The sequence below is a fragment of the Papio anubis genome, chromosome 4, assembly GCF_008728515.1.
Source record: "Papio anubis isolate 15944 chromosome 4, Panubis1.0, whole genome shotgun sequence".
Taxonomy (NCBI): domain Eukaryota; kingdom Metazoa; phylum Chordata; class Mammalia; order Primates; family Cercopithecidae; genus Papio; species Papio anubis.
Genome location: NC_044979.1, coordinates 56,782,480 through 56,796,736, shown reverse-complemented (window position 1 = coordinate 56,796,736; position 14,257 = coordinate 56,782,480). Strand labels below are relative to the sequence as shown.

General features: G+C 36.0%; 1 protein-coding gene across 12 annotated transcripts in view; it reads right to left on the bottom strand.

Annotated features, from left to right (window-relative positions):
* PHTF2 (putative homeodomain transcription factor 2) overlaps positions 1-14,257 on the bottom strand; it is a 159,287-nt gene that overhangs the window by 24,147 nt on the left and 120,883 nt on the right. For 9 of the 12 annotated variants that reach the window (XM_031665266.1, XM_031665263.1, XM_031665269.1 and 6 more), the window contains 3 exons: positions 11,394-11,586; positions 9,088-9,243; positions 2,669-2,887 (listed from right to left, as the gene is read on the bottom strand). In XM_031665266.1, coding sequence (XP_031521126.1) covers positions 2,669-2,887; positions 9,088-9,243; positions 11,394-11,586 — 568 coding nt within the window. The remainder of the gene's footprint in view (positions 1-2,668; positions 2,888-9,087; positions 9,244-11,393; positions 11,587-14,257) is intronic. The other 3 variants (XM_031665271.1, XM_031665274.1, XM_031665270.1) reach the window with 1 other exon arrangement.

The following is a 14,257-nucleotide window of genomic DNA, read 5'->3' as shown; positions in this document are numbered from 1 at the left end:
AGTAGCTGGGATTACAGGTGCCTGCCACTATGCCCGGCTAATTTTTGTATTTTTAGTAGAGACAGGGTTATTTAAAGTAATGGCAGCTTACCTTTTTCATTCAAAATTATATTCAAAAAGACTTATTCATGTTGATCTATGCAGCCGAGTTCATTCCATTTCACTGCTGTATACTGTTTTATCACACACCATTATTTATTAATTCCACTACTATTGGCTATTTTCAACTTTCACTATCACGCACAATACAATGATAGTGCCTATATAGTGCCTATATTCTAAAGTTTCATTCTAAAGTGGAATGAAAGGGTCCTACAATATACGGAACTTCAGCTTTACTATATAATGACAAACTGCTCTCCAAAGTAGCTGTACAAACAAACATCAGTATTAGAGTTCTCTCTTCACATTCTTGCCAACATTGTAATTTATCAGGTTTTAAATTTTGACAATTTGATCAATATTAAATAGTATCTAATTGTTCTAATTATATTTCCCCAACTAATAGCAAGGCTGACCATCTTCCCTTATATTTTATTAGTCATCAGGGGAGTTGTCTTTTCACATCCTTTTATTTTTCTATTGAGTCATTTGTCTTTTACTTATTCATCTGTAGGAGTTCTTTATGTCCTGTATGTAGTAACACTCTGATAGTTAATGTACTGGAAATATCTTCTCCCAGCCTGTGGCTCATCTTTTAACATGCCCAAAGTTTTAAATCTTAAGATATTCAAATTTATCTCTCCATTTTTGTTTGTGCTTTTTATAACTTGTTTTTAAAAATTCTTCTCTAACCTGAAGTAACAAATATTTTATTTTTCTCCTGTATTTTCTTCTAAATGTTTTAAAGTTTTGCTTTTCTAAATGCTTTAGAAACTATCTGGAATAAATTTTCATGTGTATAATCATTTGACTCACAACCATATAGTCCGTTCTTTTTCTACTGATTTGTGATGCCACTTAATGTCACATATTAGTGATCCATTATAAAAACAGGTCTATTTCTGGGTTTTCTATTCTGTTCCATTGGTATATATGTTTATGTATCTATATCATACTATCTTAAGAGTATTAAATTTAATTTAAATTTTTATATCCAGTAGGGAAAGATCCCTGTTGTTCTTCAAAATTATTTTTGCTATTCTTGATATTTTGCTTTTTAATATGGACTTTAAATCAGTCTAACTCCAACCAAAACCAGACAGAGGTAAAGAGACCAGAGCTCTCTTATTTCTACTATGTAAGGATACAAGGATAAGACAGCTGTTATAAACCAGGAAGAGAACCTTTACCAAGAACCAATCATGTTGGCACCCTGATCTTGGACTTCTAGGCTCCAGAACTGTAAGAAATAAATGTTTGTTGTTTAAGCCACCCAGCCTCTGGTATTGTTATAGCAGAAGGTTCTTTGATGGCTATGCGTTACCCTTTTATCAGATTGAAAGTTCTCTTTTTTTGTCTCTAGTTTTCTGACTTGACTTGGTTTTACTGACAGGATTAGATAAAGAGTTGGATAAGAGAGATAAGGGGAAGCCCAGTGAGAATTTTAAATGACCACCAAGTTTCTAGACTAGTGGGTAGATGAATGGAGAGGTCATTCACCAAAATTCTGAATGGAATAAGAAAAACAGATTTATGAGGGAGAACTGGCTAAATCTGAGGTATTGGTGGGACACTCAAATAAAGATATCCTATGCTCTCCTCACATGTGGCTATTCAGCATTTGAAATTGGCTAGTACGGCTGGGCAGGGTGGCTCACGCCTGTAATTCCAGCACTTTGGGAGACCGAGGTGGGAGAATCACTTGAGGTCAGGAGTTCGAGACTAGCCTGGCCAACATGGTGAAAGCCTGTCTCTACTAAAAATACAAAAATTAGCTGGGTGTGGTGGTGGGCGCCTGTGATCCCTGCTACTCAGGAGGCTGAGGCAGGAGAATCGCTGGAACCTGGGAAGCAAAGGTTGCAGTGAGTTGAGATCGTGCCATTGTACTCCAGCCTGGGTGACAAGAGTGAGACTCCATCTCAAAGAAAAAAAAAAAAAAAGAAATGTGGCTAGTCCAAAATGAGTTGTGCTCTAAGTGTTTACACTGGATTTTGAAAATTTAGTATTAAAAATCTAAAATATTTCATTAATATTTTTCATATTAGTTATATGTTAAAGTGATATTTTGAATATAATGGACTAAATAAAACATATTAGAATTTCCCCTTTAAAACAAATTTAATGAAGCTACTAGAAAATTTAAAATTATATATCTGACTCTCATAATATTTCCATTGGATAGCATTACTATGGGCACTTGGAGATACAAATTTGATATTCATGAGATGTAGATTTGTGAATATAATCTTATAGGTGGAGTTTAGACCAAGGTGTACATGCATCTGGCCACTAAGTATGTTGAGTAAGAAAGTACTAATGCACCTAACACACGATTTGACTTACAAAACTCCAATTACCAATAACCTTTCAGGAACATACATAACCACAATGTAAGTACTGAGATTCTATGTTTTGATGAAGCCAGACCACAGCTCACATAAAAAGAAAAAAAATTATAGAAATATAAGCTTGAATGTAAGCTTTTTCTTCACCTCTGTAAAATTTTGAACATAAATTCAAAGGAGCTTGACTGATAGCTCCACATAAGCCAAAACCATAAACCAACCTGATGAAAAGGGTCGTCTCTATATTCTTTTTTCACACATGGATTAATTTGAGGATTTTCCACATCTGTCTCACTGGTACAAGATGAATGGCATTCTGCACAATGTAACAAGTCTTCCCATAACACATCTTCTGTTTCAGATTCTGGCCTTGCACTCTCAGAATCCTGTCTGGAACTTGAACAGCGAGAGCTGCAACTAGTACCCGATTTAGGGGCATCCTGAAATCAAGATATTCTTTGACATTAATACAATTTATGTACCCTTTCCAACTCAAAGGATTCTACAGAACCCGTATATTGATACTTTTTGCTAAAACAACAAATACACCCTCAAAAGACAGTGAGACAGCAAAACATTACAAAATATATTAGTTTTTATTCAGTAACAAAAAACCCTCACGTCAAAATTTATTTGATTTCATATTTCAGCTCAGATATTACTTTGCATACAAGGGTTGTATCTATTTTATCTTAAACTTTATATGAAGTTCACAACTCAGGCACAAAGAGTAGTCTAAGTGCATATGGTCTGCACGGTGAACATTAACTGACTTTAATTGATGTTATTAATGGCGATACCATTGGCCTTCCATATCCATGCATTCCACATCTGCAGATAAAATACAATATTCCTGAGATGCAGAACCCACAGTTTTGGAGAACTGGAGGGCGAGGGCTGACTTTATGTGTCATCAGGTTCCACAGGGCTGACTGTGAGACTTCAGAATCCTCGGATTTTGGTATTTGTAGAAGGGCAGGATATCCACCAATCCCACGTGGATACCAAGGAATGACTGTATTTTCTTATTCTAGTCTTCTTTTTTTTTTTAAGCAAGAATGGATTTATCTACTGTTTTTGTTTTGCAAATGGAAGTGAAATCAACATAAAATTGGTATCTAAACCAAGAAGGTAATTGCCAATTCATGTTCTTGAGATAATCTGTGGTATAAAAGTAAAAAACTAAAACAAGTTAAATAATTTCTAATCAGTTTACTTTATCCTGGGAGTCTGTAATGTACAAAATAAAAATGAGTAAAATTTTGATTTAAATTAATTAAAAATAACTTTTACTGAATAAATCATGGTCATAGCCATCCTTTATAGTCAGGTACGTTCAAATTCTTTTGTTTTTTTTTTTCTGCTGTCCTCTGTGACTAGATTTGTCATGTACCTTTAAAATGCATTATATTCCTTTGTCTTTCCTGTGCTATCACCGTGTTCAGACTTTATCATTTATACCTTCATTGCTATAAGCACCTCCTAATTGATCTTTGCCTAAAAGGCCTTCCTCTTCTTTCCAGATTAACCTTCCTAAAGCACAGCTGTTCTTTGACTCCTCTAGTCGAAATCTTTCCTTGGCTTCTCACTGCTCCCCTGGATAAAGTTCTGACTCCTTCACCTAGCATGTTCATCTTCATATGTGCTGCTTTTTGACCTTGTCTTCCACTACATACCACAACCTTTTTCTCCAGTGACAGTAGGCTACTCCTGAGTCCCTAAGCATGGCTTGTTCTTTGCTTTGATTATGTTCCACCCTAGGCCTTAATTATGCTCCTACCTCTTATCATTAATCCTGCACTCCTTTAAAAAGCTGTTAAAAATTAAATGAGCATGGGAAGTTTGAATACAAACCTGGCACAAAGCAGGGGCTCAACAAATGCTACCTTAAAGCCACCTACCTAGAGTGATCACTTTGTCCCTGAAGTGAGTTATTATTATTATTATTATTTTGAGACAGAGGCTCACTCTGTCGCCCAGGGTGGAGTACAGTGACACGTAATCTCCACTCACCACAACTTCCACCTCTCAGGTTCAAGTGATTCTCCTGCCTCAGCCTCCCGAGTAGCTGGGGTTACAGATGCATGCCACTGCAACTGGCTAATTTTTGTATTTTTAGTAGAGATGGGGTTTCACCATGTTGGCCAGGCTGGTCTTGACTTCAGGTGATCCACCCACCTTGGCCTCCGAAAGTACAGAGATTACAGGCCTGAGCCATCAAGCCCGGCCTGAAGTGAGTTATTATTTATATTCATTTGACAATAAATTTTGCACTGCTTTCCAGAATCAATCTCTCTCTCTATATATATACACACACATATATGTATATATATACATAGGTTACCTATATATACCTAGTTACTCCTGAGTAACTAGGACTACAGGAGCCCGCCACCACACCAGGCTAATTTTTGTATTTCAGTAGAGATGGGGTTTTACCACGTTGGCCAGAATGGTCTGGAACTCGTGACCTCAAGTGATCCACCCACCTCAGCCTCCCAAAGTGCAGGGATTACAGGGGTGAGCCATGGCACTGGCCTCTTTTTTTTGAAGCGGGACTACATGCATGTACCACCACGCCTGGCTAAATTTTGTACTTCGTTTTTTTTCTTTTTGAGAGGTGGGGTTTCGCCATGTTGCACAGGTGGGTCTCTAACTTCTGAGCTCAAGGGATCCGCCCACCTCAGCCTCCCAAAGTGCTGGGATTACAGGTGTGAGCCACCGCATGTGCGGTCAATATTGTCTGTCTTAATATTCATGTGTTTAATATTCTCAAATAGATTGCAAATCTCAATACACTACAAGTCCACAAAAGACGGATTTTTTTTTTTGGGGGGGCCATCTCCTTACCACAGGTAACAGAATACCTCGAGTGAATGAGGTACAATATTAATAATTAATCTACTGGTATTAGAATGGGGATTATGAATCTACAATGTGTTAATAGAGTGTTTGTGGGAGAAGGGCTGTTTGTTTAGAAAGAAGTAAAAAGAAAAACTTTTAAAAGAGAAGAAAATGATTAATAAGTAAAAACAAAATAAATATAGAAAGAAAAAGAAGACAAAAATCACTCTGCTTTGTTTTATAAACAGCACTCCAAAAATATTTCAGGTTCTCTAATGTCACCAGTTTTCATTAGCAAGGCACAGAAAGCATTAAGCTTTTAATAATTGCTAATTTAAAATTTGTGATAGTTTATTATCTATAACTTCTGATGCAGACTTGCTAATCAGATTTGGAAATAGTAACAGGATTAAAGGCCTGATGACTTTAACTGAAACTAATTAATGATTACCTGATTAAGAAAATATATATAATTCTTTAGAAGTGTTTTTTGCCAAATGCAGATTAATAAGTGGGTTTTTTTGAGATGGAATCTTACTCTGTCACCAGGCTGGAGGGCAGTGGCGTGATCTTGGCTTACTGCAACCTCTGCCTCCTGGGTTCAAGCGATTCTCCTGCCACAGCCTCCCAAGTAGCTGGGACTACAGGTGCGTGCCACCACAGTCAGCTAATTTTTGTATTTTTTGTAGAGATGGGGTTTTACCATGTTGGCCAGGATGGTCTTGATCTCTTGACCTCGTGATCCGCCCGCCTCAGCCTCCCTAAGTGCTGGGATTACAGGCGTGAGCACCGCACCTGGCCAAGTGGGTCATTTTATACATTTAAAAATCTGGCTGGGAGCGGTGGCTCACCCCTATAATCCCAGCACTTTGGGAGGTCCAGGTGGGTGGATCAAGACCAGCTTAGCCAACATGGCGAAACCCCATTAAAATACAAAAATTAGCTGAGGCAGGAGAATCACTTGAACCTGTGAGGCAGAGGTTGCAGTGAGCCGAGATCTCGCTACTGCACTCCAGCCTGGGCAAGGAGAGTGAAACTCCGTTTCAAAAAAAAAAAAAAAAACTAAAAACTATTGCCTATAATTGTCTTCATTTCAAACAGAATTTTACCTACAATATTTGTGTGATTAATAGTGAATATTACTACAAATTGCCAAATAAAGTCTAAAAAAAGAAAATTTTAGAATTGAACAGTTCAAATTAAAACACATTTGTTTTAGTTTGTACTGCTCATCATTTCAAATCTTGAGACGCCCAAACCGAACATATAATCAAAGTTAGAGAACACACAGTATTTATTTGAAGGGAATATGAACTTAAAACATAAATGTTTTTTGGGGGGGTGGAAGGAAAAGTGTTTAAAAAAACTCAGAAGTTAAATAATTTTCCCAAGGTCATTTAAATAGTCTAACTCCAAGCCCATGGTTTCTTCATTATGCTTCTCATCAAATGTTACTTTCTGAGATGAAAAGCTAACCTACAATTGGGAGTAAAAATTGAACAATATTTGTAGAGTTGAACAAAGCAAGACAGAGTAGGAAACAGAAGAAACACTTAAAAGAAGCTGTCAGTTCCCTAGGATGCCTCCTGCATCCCAGATAACCAAGTAACTCCTCCCAACAGAACACTGGAAGAAGTCAACTAGATATAGTAGAGAGTAGAAAAAGGCAAAAAACGGGGATTAAATGAAAGTCTACACATTATATGACAAGATTCCCAACTCATCCCCACTTCCTTTGGTGCCAAACACCAGAGCAGCCTGTTTTATTACCTACTACCGCCACCCCACTAGAAGATTGGACGATTCTTCCCTAAAAAATACATGCCCCTAAAAAGTTTATCTATAGATATCGCCATCTGGGAGGCTTACAACGAATGGCTAGGTTCCTGACCCATTATCTTACAATAAAGCCCACCAATCCCATCCATGCACAAAATACTTCCCCAAAGAATTTTCTTTTTCATTTTGTTTTTCGTTTATCATTGGAATACTTTTATAAAGAAAAACTAAAGTTCAAACTACTCTATCTTTGGCTCCCAAGTCTTTCTGAAAAGACCTTAGTAGTCTTTGATGGCTTCCTTGCTCTGTCTCATATTGTAAGAGGTTGTGTATTGTGTATTTCCTGCAACAAACAACAACCAGGAATCAGTCACTTCTTCAAGAAGTTGTTTTGTTTTTGTTTTGTTTTGTTTTGTTTACTTAGTGATAAATGGCACAATCTAGGTGCTAGAGATGCTTGCTCATTTGTGTTTGGGTGGGTCCAAATGATTTTTTCATACCTCACTCTTAAAGAAAAAACATTACTAGTAATTTGAAGAGAGTACAGTAATTTATAAAATAAATTTAAATTTATAAATAAAAATGCAAAAGAGCACTACAAATCTTCTGTTTCCATTTTATTTATTCAAAGGAGGCTTTATTTTGCTTTTTTTAGAAAAGCCCTTTAAAGCTGGTTTAAGAGTAAAAATTTTTGAGAACTGAATGCAGCTTTTAAAATATCACCTAGTCTACATTCTTCACTTTATAGATGAAGAATTTTATAGCCATATTTTATATTCATGTAATTACTTATATCATTAAAAAAGATGTGAATCAACCAATGCTTACTATCAGCCTTACTTAGCTGGAAATCAAGATTTTAAGCAACTTTTTAATTTAAAAGTTAAAATTAATAGGTTGAATAATGTTCTGCCCTTCAAGAACCTCAATCGTTTAAAATACAGTTGCAAACCAACAAGAGCAAAGATCATGGAGTAAGAAAAATACCTCTACTGCCAAATAATTTATTCTGGGAGAGAGGTCAAACAGCCCTCCAGCTCCCTTGCAGCACCAACTGACTTCTAACAGTACATACAGTAAGACAAAATTTTACAAGCTTCGTTATCTGGTTTAGGAACAAGGGACACTACATCAAATGACGTGGGTGAAGAGGCAATGGAGCAGACACACCGGCATTTGTGTCTGTCTAATGGCAACCACTGGGAAAAGAAACAAAACCACAATCACCAGAAAGATTAACCAGAGACACAACCACAAAGCAGAGTGTGCCAAGAATAGTAACTCTTCTAATCTTAATACTCTGAAGGCAATCATATTCCAGCACAGCGTAACATGTGGTTTTTTTTACAAGTTTAACCCAAAACCATCAAGGAAAAAAATACTAACATAGCTCAAAAAGAGTAAAAGGTAATGTTTATAAAAAAGTGATAAACAGTGTAATTTATTTGCCTTAAAGCCAAATGTTCTACCCTCAGATTAGAAACTGAAAATACAACTGAATGAAATTCTTTAAATAATTTTAAGCTCAAGAGAGATGATATAGTTGAAAAGGGTTTAGAGACAATAAAAATTAATAAGGAAAAAGGGAAACAAAGAAAAAAGAACTGAATTTTGCAGTATGGGGACTTAATAACTGGTGACAGCAACGTGAAGGAAGTTACTTAAAATAATAACTTTGCTATGATCAAATGTATAAAGCCTTTCAAATTGTAGAAAAGTGAACATAGGAGTGTGCAGATTCTCTCTCCAGAATGATCTTCTTTAAAAGCAAACAACAAGCAATGTATGAGTCTTCAAAGATAATGCACAAAGTGAGCTCAAATATGTGGCTATCTATCAATACATGTGCAATATATAAACATAAAACTGCTATTTTATAAATCCAGATCACGCAACAATAAATATTGATAATAATGTGAAATATTTATTTCAACAATTTTTAATTGTTGAAAGAAGTTATAAATTAGTAACATATAAAATAGATATGTATGTATATACTTAAGGACAAAGTATATACCTCATTAGGGTAATGTTTCTTATAATGGTGTGACTTTCTATTCCGAAGAACGCTTTCAGAAGTCCTGTCCACGTGACGACGTAATGAGTATCCTGTTTCAGGACCTTCCTCACTGGAGACTTCATCAGAGACATTTGTTACTTTCCTTTGGGTATCCTAAGTGGGGAGTACACAAAGAGGATTATAGGTAATTTCTAACCAACCTTTTAGCTTTTAAACTATGAAATTTGAAATTACACATACATATACACACATAACTTCAAAATATCCTCAACTACCACAAAGTAACTAATTAGTATTACCTGATTTTCTGAAAAAATATCTTAAATCAGTGACTATACTTTTAAAGCATTTTTACTTTTAAAAGTACTTCAATAGCCATTTGTCAAATATTATCCCATAATATTTCTGTTCATAAAAGGATTTGAAACAGTTTCCAAAAACAAGAAATATGCCAGGCACAGTGGCTCAAGCCTGTAATCCCAGCACTTTGGGAGGCTGAGGTGGGAGGACTGTTTGAGGCCAGGGGTTCGAGACCAGCTTGGGCAACAGAGTGAAACTCAGTCTCTTAAAAAAAATAAAAATAAAAAATCAGCCAGGCATAGCAGTGCACACCTGTACTCCCAGCTATTCGGGAGAGTGAGGTGAGAGGATCACTTGAGCACAGGAGTTTTAGGCTGCAGTGAGCTATAATCGCACCACTGAACTCCAGCCTGGGCAACATAGTGAGACCATGTCTCAAAAAACAAACAAACAAACAAAAAGAAATATAAACAGGAGAAAAGCAGAACAGAGACCACTTAAAAGAAGGTGAAAAAACATATTATACTATTTTTTCAAACTGGAAAAGCCATCAATTGTAAGACACACCACTAATTTAATAATGGTTTATAGGACAAGAGGAAGTAAATAGCAACTGCATGTGTGCACATGTCAGACAACATTCTACACACATCAATGTGTAAAAGATATCCAGAGTTTAGAAATTATGAAATTAAATGACTCTAAAGCATATGTTCTATGGATATTTTCATGTTCCTCATACAACTTTACTATGTAATATTAATACAAGCCTGAAAACGTGTTTGAAAGCTGTATGACTGAAAATTTATCTGCTGAATGATAACAGTGATGAGAGGCTCACATCATCAGAGCTAAATGCTGAAAAAAATCTAAAATTAGAGTAAGGGACTACATTCATTGCAGGCCCATGCTGTACTATGGTTACTGGTACTGAAAATACATGAACGTTCAAGTAGTAACATATACTTTACCCAAAATTAGAGAATCCTCTTTTCTTTATTTTCCTCAACACAATATGTTCATGCTCACATTCCCAAATGTAACAGAGGTAACATCTTTTAATTTGACTCTCTCTATATTTTTTACAGTAACAGCTTCTAAAGAATAAACTGTTCAACCAAAAAAAATTCAGTGAAGCAAAGAAATAGAGACATCACATTAAGCTTTGTTGCAATAAAACCAGAGTCTCTCTATTTTGGAAAAGTAAAGAAATAATTGTTCTCTTTAACAAATATGTCCCCAGTAAGATTTTTTCCAGATTAAAAACAAAACAAAAGAAAACAAAACAGATATGTTGACACCACAGGTAATGAATGCAGGAAAAACAAGGTATCTTCTTATAGAGAACATGAATGGAAAACTGGTTTCCTAGTTCAGCTTTCTGAATTATTACATGTTCCACTTAGTGCAAATTCTTACATACATAGAAGTAGGGAAAGAAAAAGGCTTAACAAACAACAACTGTAAGTTATAAAGTGCTTTTAACGTTTTGGGGCTAGCCACAGTGGCTCATGCCTATAATCCCAAAACTTTGGAAGGCTGAGCTGGGTGGATTGCTTGAGTACAAAAGTTCGAGACCAGTGTGGGCAACATGGCTAAGCCCTGTCGCTACAAAAAAAAAAAAAATTTAGCTGGGCATGGTGGCGCATGCCTGTAGTTCTAGCGACTCAGGAGGCTGAGGCGGGAAGATCATTTGTGCCTGGGAGGCTGAGGCTGCTGCGAGCCAAGATCACACCATCTCACTCCAGCCTGGATAACAGAGTTAACACCTTGTCTCAAAAAAAACATTTTGAAAAAACTGAAGCCATCAATTCAGAAGGTGTCAGATTATATCGTCAATCAAGTTGAATCACAACACTTTATCTCATTTACAGTTTCGTGTTACAAAGGCTCACAGAATTAATTCTGGAGAAAATAGTCCAAGGGCAACTACTATATCTAAGTCACTTCACATTAGCTAATATAAAATCACACAGGCAAACTATTTTAAAAATCACACGTACTTTGCTAGGACCATCCCTGGAACGCAGTGTTCCTGCGTTCCAGGCTGTCTCTTCTGGTTGAATAGTTTCACACTGAGGTTCATGGTTTTGTATTCCATCTTCACTGCTTTTAACAGTCTTTTTCCCATCAAGGGATACATAGCCATTGTCAGTTTCAGTTGATTTATCAATTGAATTCTTTGCTTTCTTTGATCTAAAAATTAAAATATGCAGGAGAATGTTTGGACTTAGCTTATTTTGGATAGGTTACTGATAGCAATTATAATCTGTTAATAATTACATCAGATAGCTACTTCTCTAAATTTTAATGACCATCCTATTTGTATAATAAATAATTTAGAAATAGATCTAACAGCTAGAATAAACATGTAAATTAATGTCTCCTATTTCAGCTTACTTCAAAGGTTTTGAGGTCTTACAGACAACAATCTAGGAGACATGCCCTAACTTATCAAAAAATTCTTAGTAAATCAAATGGTCTTTGAACAAAATCTAGAAACAAAATTTTGCCCATTTCTGATTAAAAATATATTTTGAAGTTTATTTAAAAAATGATCTGTCAGGTTAAGTTGCAATTCATGGTTTAACTTAGTTTGATAAATTCATTTTAGTACACAACTCATTTTAATATACAATGAAGACACAGGTCTTTTGTAACATAAAAAGATATAAAAAAAGGAAAATTTTAAATAAGTTTCTAAATAATATAAGAAGTGAAAAAGAACAACACAAAGAAAATAAAAGAGTAATCTCTTTCACCCACTGAAATAATCTCTGGAAAAGATATTAGTAATCATGCAGCTTATAAATATCTAAAGGGCTAGAATTGAGGATATTTATAAGAATAAATTTTTTTTCAACATACAAAATATAACATGGGAAATAAGATGTTTTTTACTAACAGGCAAACACTTGAGTCCTCTTCAAAGACTACAGCGGGTGAAAGAACAGTTATTCAAAGGAAATGGTTAGTAGAAATATGAAGTTAGTCCCACACAAAATTAAAATGTGCTCAATGCAGATTAAGTCTATCATAAAACATTTTTAAAGCAATTATATTTAAATAAATTCCCTTGAATTTTTGTTGGAGGTATCAGTTTTGCAAGTAAGGAAAAATAAAAATAGTATATTGCCTTCAGTTAGGTCAAAAACCAAAAGTTTTTAAAAAATGCACACATACCAAAAAACCCCACATTAGTTTTAACACTAAGTTACTCAGTTCTATTGGAATCTGTACTTTAGAACTGAGCAGGACCTTAAAACTCACCTATTCTAAATGCTCATTTTGGAAACAAGGAACAAGAACCAGTCTAAGTGACTTATTTAAGGTCACGCAGCCAGTTAGAAGCAAAGCTTGCACTAGAGTACAGACCTTCTGACTATTAAGTTAATTATATTCTCCATACTACCTCAAACTGCCCACTCTCCGGGAAACTGCCTGTTAGGATTTCTTAACACACTCATCAACCTAGAAAGTTTCTGTCTTATGCAAACTGGCCCCTTTCCTTCCTTGTCCTTCTTCTGCAAGGTTCCAAAAAGACCATCATTCCCTATATGCTCTACAGAGCTCCAGTGCTTTTTAGTCATTCAGAGCACATCTCCACAGAGTTGCAAGACTGAAAAGTCAAATTTCCAGATCCTTTACTTTCTGTATGATCCTCAGAAGCATGGAGAGACCAAGGGAACAATAAGCCATAGGATAAAGAGGATGGGGAGAGGGAAGAACATGAATTACAGGAGAGAGGAAAATGGGCAAAAAATAGAAAATAAAAGATGCAGAGGAAACATGTTACTTTCTCTGGGAAAGAAAGTGACAAAAACATTAGTTATTAATTGTTTCCTTTACCTCTCCCTTGAACACTGTGCAATGTGCAGATGTGGAAAAAGACCAAGTGAAGTTAAGTTACTTGATATCCTGAAAATGTCAGAAACTCAAAGATAAGGAAGAGAGAATGTACTGGAAAGGTATTTAAAAAGGTTCATGAAAATCAGACTGGGCTGAGAAGGGAGAGGAAAAGGGGGATAAATTAGGTCAAAGAAGATGGAAAAGTTGGTAGAACCATTAATCAGACAATATATGCAAGAAGAGAAATTTATTTAGGAAGAAAGATGGAACACTCTGAGAAATGTTAGTAGGCAGCTGAAAACATGAGCCTGGAGGCCAGCAGTCAAAGTAGAAATAGTGGCTGAAAATTTGGGAACGTGTAGAATGAACCAGACTCTACAGGGTTAAAAAAGGGTAAGGTAGGGGGGTGGGGGTAGGCCAGTAAAAGGGTCTTTGAGTCTGTAATAACTGTTGCTTTAACCATTTTTCTAAGGAGAATGTATTCTTTTCTTAACAGAGCAGGGTAAATACTATGTGAAACCAGGAGAAAGAGTACCGGTAGCATTCATCCCAAATGATACCTTTCAGCTATCTCTCACTTCCTCCTGTCCTTACCTCTGCTTCCTTCCAATCTTCTCTGGGTTGTTGCTCTCCCCACTATCTCCTCAAAGTTCATGTTACACCCTCAGGAGACAAGAACAGTAATTTACTAAGCTGTAGTAGGTATTTGATGCTTCTTATGAACCCTATGGAGGTAAGTTGCAAACTAAGCTGCAGTGGCAAAAGAAAAATGCTAAATGTAAGTATTACTCTCAGAGTTTACAAACAGAGGCAGCCTGGTAGTAGCTGGTAATGAAAGCACTTGCAAGAATATCAATGGAGTGGGACAGCAAGAGCAGCCCAGTGATAGTCAATAATGGAAGCCCATTTAGGGATAATATTAGAGAAGAGTACCAGGTGCAGCCTGGCAGGGTTAGAAGTTGACCTACATAAAGGCGACAATTGGAATAAGTAAACATATTGAGGATAATGGGAATCA